At 45.0% G+C, this 6,864-nt stretch overlaps 1 protein-coding gene across 1 annotated transcript; it reads left to right on the top strand.

Annotated features, from left to right (window-relative positions):
• The first annotated feature begins 4,359 nt into the window (after window positions 1-4,359).
• Window positions 4,360-6,506, top strand: LOC108298189 (polyadenylate-binding protein 1-like). The gene is given in 3 exon segments (XM_037735686.1): window positions 4,360-6,176; window positions 6,179-6,217; window positions 6,220-6,506. Coding segments are annotated over 3 exon segments (1,848 nt in total). The 5' UTR covers window positions 4,360-4,468; the 3' UTR covers window positions 6,321-6,506.
• Window positions 6,507-6,864: the final 358 nt, after the last annotated feature.

Below are 6,864 nucleotides of genomic sequence, written 5' to 3'. Positions count from 1 at the left end.
TCTCTACCAAAAAAAAAAAAGAAAAAAGAAAAGAAAAATTAATACATTGGACAGTATGAAAAGGCACCATTCGGAGAGGAAAAAGATTAACCACAAACAGAAGATGTATATAGCAAATACAACTGGCAAAGAATTGGAATTCAGAATATATGAATAGCTGTGATTCAAAAAGAAAAGCATCTAATAGAAAAATAAGCAAAAGAAATAAGTAGCAACAGCCCAGAAGAAAAAGATAAATGGCCCATACATCTCATTAGTAATCAGCAGGTCTCTCAATACTTGACAGATCTACACATTGTGCCCAAGCATTCATCACTATTATACTGAAGAGCCTGAATTCAAACTCAGAATGTTAGGCTCCAGAACTTGTTCTCAATCGCGATATCCAACTTCGTCCTACAACTCAAGTCTTGAAATGTAATTTTTTAAGTGAAATCAGTGATGCAAATTTCAAAAAAGAAGCAAATTTTGAACTGGTCTGAAAACTCTGCGGCTGGGTGCTGTGGCTCATGCCTGTAGTCCCAGCACTTTGGAAGGCCAAGATAGAGGGGATTGCATGAGCCCAGGAATTCGACACCAACCAAGACAATACAGTGAGACCCAGTCTCTACAAAAAATTAAAAATTAGTCAGCCATGGTGGCATACACCCGTAGTCCGAGCTACTCAGGAGGCTAAGTGGGGGGGACTGTTTGAGCTCAGGAGGTAGAGGCTACAGGAAGCCATCCACCACTGCACTCTAGCCTGGATGACAGAGCAAGAACCTGCCTCAAAAACAAATAAAAAGAAGAAGAAAAAACCTCTGAGCCAAATGTTTGGTTTTATGGAGTAAAAAGGGGTAATTTTACAGCTGAATATTTGATTTGTAGTAAAAATACAACCATTACCTCAGAGTTAGCTGCACTGCATATTTCTGCTGAAGCATCCACACTCATGTTCAGAGGAGTTTTCTTTCATTCCAACTGTGTGTGTAGGCCACATGTGGTAGCTCATGCCTGCAATCCCAGCACTTTGGGAAGCCAATACAGAAGGATCATTTGAAACCAGAGTCCAAGACCAGCCTGGACAACATGGTGAAAACTCATCCCTACAAAAATTAGTTGGGGGTGGGCTCACACTTGTGGTCCCAGCTACTCAAGAGACTGAAGTAGGAGGATTGCTTGAGCCCAGAAAGTCGAGGATGCAGGAAGCTGTGATCGTGCCACTGCACTCCAGCCTGGATGACAAGAGTGAGATCCTGTCTAAAAAGACAAAAAAAATTTTTTTATCTGTGAGATAGAAACAGTACCAGTTGTTTTATTTTACAGATAGAAAATGGAAGCAATTGGCAGCAAACCCCAGGACAGCGTAAACTAAATTGATAACACCGGCTAGGTGCGGTGGCTCATACCTGTAATCCTAGCACTTTGGGAGACCGAAGCAGGCAGATCACCCGAGGTCAGAAGTTCAAGACCAGCCTAGTCAACATGGTGAAACCCCATCTCAATTAAAAATACAAAAACTAGCTAGACATGGTGGCTCACGCCTGTAGTCACAGCTACTCAGGAGACTGAGACACGAGAATCACTTAAACCCGGGAAGCAGAGGTTGCAGTGAGCTGAGATCACACCACTGCACTCCAGTCTGGGTAACAGAGTGAGACTCGGTCTCAATCAATCAATCAATCAATCAGTACCACCACCAACAGTTAATTATGAGAGTCTCTTAGAAGCACCATAGTATTAAAGTCCATTCATAAAAGTGCTAATGCTGGATGTTGTAGTTATCCCTTGAGACCATGAACGCCATCTTTTCTGGATACTCTATAGCCTTGGTTTTTCATGTGTGTGTTTGCTTGCTTGCTTATTTATTTGAGACATGGTCCCACTCTGTCACCCAGGCTGGAGTTCAGTAGCATGATCACAGCTCACTGCAGTCTCCACCTCACAGACTCAAGTAATCCTTCTACCTCAGTCTCCCAGATAGCTGGGACTACAGGCCCATGCAATCATGCCCAGATAACTTTTTGGTTTTTTTGTTTGTTTGTTTTGTAGAGATGGGGTTTTACCATGTTGCCTAGACTGGGCTCAAACTCCTGGGCTCAAGCAATCCTCCTGCCTTGACTTCCCAAAGTGCTGGGATTACAAGCATGAGCCAAAATGCCTGGCCTTCTGTAAGTTTAATGCTCAATGACTGACTTGCAGTATGGTCAGCATGTTGCTGATGCAGCTCTGCCCATCTGTGGTAAATGGCTGAACACTTACTTGAAGCAGCAGAGGTTCTATACTCATTCATTCATTCATTCTTCATTCCCCTACATTTGGACCTCATCTACTAAGTGACATTTATAAATCACTGAAGATACTTAGGGCTTATTTGAAGATGCTTATTTGCACACAAATCACGAGAAGTGGCAGCATGGGAAAACAGAAAGTGCACTGATCAGGGATTGAAAACCCACTGGTTTTGAGAACTAGCTCTGCCAACATCCAGATTCTTTTCTGGAACAAGTAACTTCATCTCTTTGAATCTCAGCTTTCTTACCTGTTAGTGGGAATGAAAGTTGGGCACCCAAGGTAGATCAAACAGCATGAAAAGGCAGAGAATCAGAAAACCTTGAGAAGAAACAAAACTGGGGATGCATTTTAGTTAGACCAGCCCAGATTCTTAAAGCTAGCTACCCATTACGGCCACCTGAGGAAATTTTTTAGTTACTCCACATTTGAGATTCTATTCATTTGTCTGGGATAGGGCTTAAGTATTAGTATTCCAATACAACGATTTTCCAACTTTAGCAAGCATCAGAGTCACCGGAAGAGCTTAGTAAAACACAGACAGGTCAGGCACAGTGGCTCACTGCCTGTAATCACAGGGCTTTTGGAAGCCGAGATGAAAGGATCATTTGAGGCCAGGAGTTTGAGACCAGTCTGGGCAACAAAACAAGGCCTTGTCTCTACAAAAATATTTTGAAATTAGCTGGACGTAGTCGTGCACCTATAATCCTAGCTAAGGCAAGAAGATCACTTGAGCCCAGGCGTTTGAGGCTGCAGTGGTCTTTGATCATACCACTGCAGTCTACCTGGGAAACAGGGAAGAGACCCTGTCACAAAAATAAACAAACTAAAATCCACATAGATAGTTGGGCCCCACCCCCAGAGTTTCTGATTCAATAGGTCTGGGGCACTCCTAAGAACTGCAGGTCTAGCAAGTTCCCAGGTGATGCTAAGACGCTGATGTTGGAGATCTACTCACCTGGAGAACCACTCAAAGTGTGTGCAGAAAGGATTAGTAGAAAATGCCAGAGGCCAAGCATGGTGGCTCACACATGTAATCCCATCATTTTGAGAAGCTGAGGTGGGAGGACGGTTTGAGGCCAGGAGTTAACCAGACCAGCTGCAGCAACATAGCAAGACCCTGTGGCTACCAAAAAAAAAAAAATGGAAGAATTAGCTGGGTGTGGTGGTAGAGTTCTGTAGTCCTAGCTGCATGGCACACTGAGGTGGAAGGATGGCCAGAGCCCAGGAGATGGAGGCTGCAGTCAGTTATGATCATCCCATTGCACTCTAGCCGGGATAACAAAGCAAGACCCTGTTTCTGAAAAAGGAAGGGAAAGGAGGAAGAGGAAGGGGAATGGGGAAGGGGGAAGGGGGAAAGGGAGACGGGGGACTGGAGAGAAAGGAAAGAAAGAACCGAAAGGAAAGGAAGAAAGAGCCGAAAGGAAAGGAAGAAAGAAAACGGAAAAAAGAAAAGAAAAGGTGGGTGTGGTGGCTCACACCTGTAATCCCAGCAGGCGGAGCGGATCACCTAAGGTCAGGAGTTCCAGACCAGCATGGCCAATAAGGCGAAACCCCGTCCATACTAAAAATACAAAAATTAGCCCCTTCTCTCCCGCGGTTAGTGCTGAGAGTGCGGAGTGTGTGCTCTGGGCTCGGAAAACACATTTATTATTTTTAAAATCCAAAAACGTCTTTTAAAAAATCTTTTCAAACCTCTGCCCGCCAAAAAAAAAATTGCAAAACTCCGCATCTCCTACGCCAGAGACTTTTTTCTCTTCCTCTTTTATAAAATAACCCGGTGAAGGGGCTGAGGCCGACCCGTCCGCCCGCGACCCCGAAGCAGCTCCAAGAAGGAATTCAAGAGACCGAGTGCTTCCCGATACCTGGAGCCAACACCGCCATCCTCGCTCCCCGCCGGGAACTGGAGGTTGGAAGCTGGAAACCGGAAACCGGGAGCCGGAAGCCGGAAGCCGGAAGCCGGGAGCTGGGATCCGGAAGCCGGAAGCCAGTAGCAGCGGATCGACACCGTTCTGTGGCGGTTGAGCAGCCTTCGATTCCGGTTGATTTTTGTCCCTCTGAGCTTGCGCTTGCCGCAACTCCACTCTCCGCTGGTTCCAGCCCTGGCACTCGCTGTCCTCCTCTGACGGGAAGGTCGTGGCCTGTGGCCCTGCGGCCAACTGTGCCGAGTGGAGCTCCAGCGTCCTCCCACTACCCCATGGCCTCGCTTTACGTGGGAGACCTCCACCCCGACGTGACCGAGGCGATGCTCTACGAGAAGTTTAGCCCCGCCGGGCCCATCCTCTCCATCCGGGTCTGCAGGGACATGATCACTTGCCACTCCTTGGGCTACGCGTATGTGAACTTCCAGCAGCAGGCGGACGCGGAGCGTGCTGTGAACACCATGAATTTTGATGTTATAAAGGGCAAGCCAGTACGTATCCTGTGGTCTCAGCATGATCCATCGCTTCGAAAAAGTGGAGAGGGCTTCATATTCATTAAAAATCTGGACAGATCCATTGATAATAAAGCATTGTATGATACATTTTCTGCTTTTGGTAACATCTTTTCATGTAAGGTGGTTTGTGATGAAAATGGTTCCAAGGACTATGGATTTGTACACTTTGAGGCACAGGAAGCAGCTGAAAGAGCCATTGAAAAAATGAATGGAATCCTCCTAAATGATCGCAAAGTATGTATTGGAAGATTTAAGTCTCTTAAAGAACGAGAAGCTGAACTTGGAGCTGTGGCAAAAAAGTTCACCAATGTTTATATCAAGAATTTTGGAGAAGACATGGATGATGAGCGCCTTAAGGAACTCTTTGGCAAGTTTGGGCCTCCCTTAAGTGTGAAAGTAATGACTGATGAAAGTGGAAAATCCAAAGGAATTGGATTTGTAAGCTTTGAAAGGCATGAGGATGCACAGAAAGCTGTGGATGAGATGAATGGAAAGGACCTCAATGGAAAACAAATTTACGTTGGTCGAGCTCAGAAAAAAGTGGAACGGCAGATGGAACTTAAGTGCAAATTTGAACAGGTGAAGCAAGATAAGATCACTAGATACCACGGTGTTAATCTTTATGTGGAAAATCTTGATGATGGTATTGATGATGAACGTCTCCAGAAAGTGTTTTCTCCATTTGGTACAATTACTAGTGCAAAGGTTATGATGGAGAGTGGTCTCAGCAAAGGGGTTGGTTTTGTTTGTTTCTCCTCACCAGAAGCAGCCACTAAAGCAGTTACAGAAATGAATGGTAGAATTGTGGCCACGAAGCCATTGTATGTAACTTTAGCTCAGCGCAAAGGATTGCGCCAGGCTCACCTCACTAACCAGTATATGCAGAGAATGGCAAGTTTACAAGCTGTGCCCAACCCTGTAAACAACCCCTACCAGCCAGCACCACTTTCAGGTTACTTCATGGCCGCTATTCCACAGACTCAGAACCGTGCTGCATACTCTCCTCCTAGCCAAATTGCTCAACTAAGACCAAGTCCACACTGGACTGCTCAGGGTGCCAGACCTCATCCATTCCAAAATATGCCAGGTGCTATCGGCCCAGCTGCTTCTAGACCACCATTTAGTACTATGACACCAGCTTCTTCACAGGTTCCACAAGTCATGTCAGCACAGTATGTTGCTAACACATCAACACGGACAATGGGTCCATGTCCTGCAGCTGCAGCTGCAGCTGCTGCAGCTACTTCTGGAGTTCGCAATCCTCAGCAACATCTTCATGCACAGTTACAGTTTACAATGCAGCAGCCTGCTGTTCATGTACAAGGTCAGGAACCTTTGATTGCTTCCATGTTGGCATTTGCCCCCCCTCAAGAGCAAAAGCAAATGTTGGGTGAACGGCTGTTTCCTCTTGTTCAAGCCATACACCCTACTCTTGCTGGTAAAATCACTGGCATGTTGTCAGAGACTGATGTTCAGAACTTCTTCCTATGTTCGAGTCTCCAGAGTCACTCTGTTTAAGGTTGATGAAGCTCTAGCTGTACTACAAGCCCACCAAGCTAAAGAGACTGCCCAGAACGCAGTTAACAGTGCCACCACTGTTCGAACTGTTTAAAATTGATCAGGGACCATGAAAAGAGACTTGTGCTTCACTGAAGAAAAATATCTAAACATTAAAAAATGTAAATATTATGGAAAAAATTGCAAATAAATAAAGGAAACTTTGAACCTTATGTACCTAGCAAATATCAGGTCTAGCAAACACAATGCTAGTCCTAGATTACTTATTGATTTAAACACACACACACACACACAAAATAGTAAAATATAAAAACAAATTAATGTTTTATAGACCCTGGGGAAAAGAATTTTCAGTAAAGTACAAAAACTTAAAGCATTCTTTAATTGTGCAATTCTTTTTTTTTTTTAATTGCATTTTAGGTTTTGGGGTACATGTGAAGAACATGCAAGATTGTTCCATAGGTACACACATGGCAGCGTGATTTGCTGCCTTCCTCCCCTTTACCGATATCTGGCATTTCTCCCCATGCTATCTCTCCCCAACTCACCACCCCCCACTGTCCCTCCCCTATTTCCCCCCCAACAGACCCCAGTGTGTGATGTTCCGCTCCCTGTGTCCATGTGTTCTCTTTATTCAA

Source organism: Cebus imitator, unplaced genomic scaffold, assembly GCF_001604975.1.
Source record: "Cebus imitator isolate Cc_AM_T3 unplaced genomic scaffold, Cebus_imitator-1.0 Scaffold911, whole genome shotgun sequence".
NCBI lineage: Eukaryota > Metazoa > Chordata > Mammalia > Primates > Cebidae > Cebus > Cebus imitator.
The sequence above is the reverse complement of the archived record's forward strand: the minus strand, read 5'-3'. Positions and strand labels throughout refer to the sequence as shown.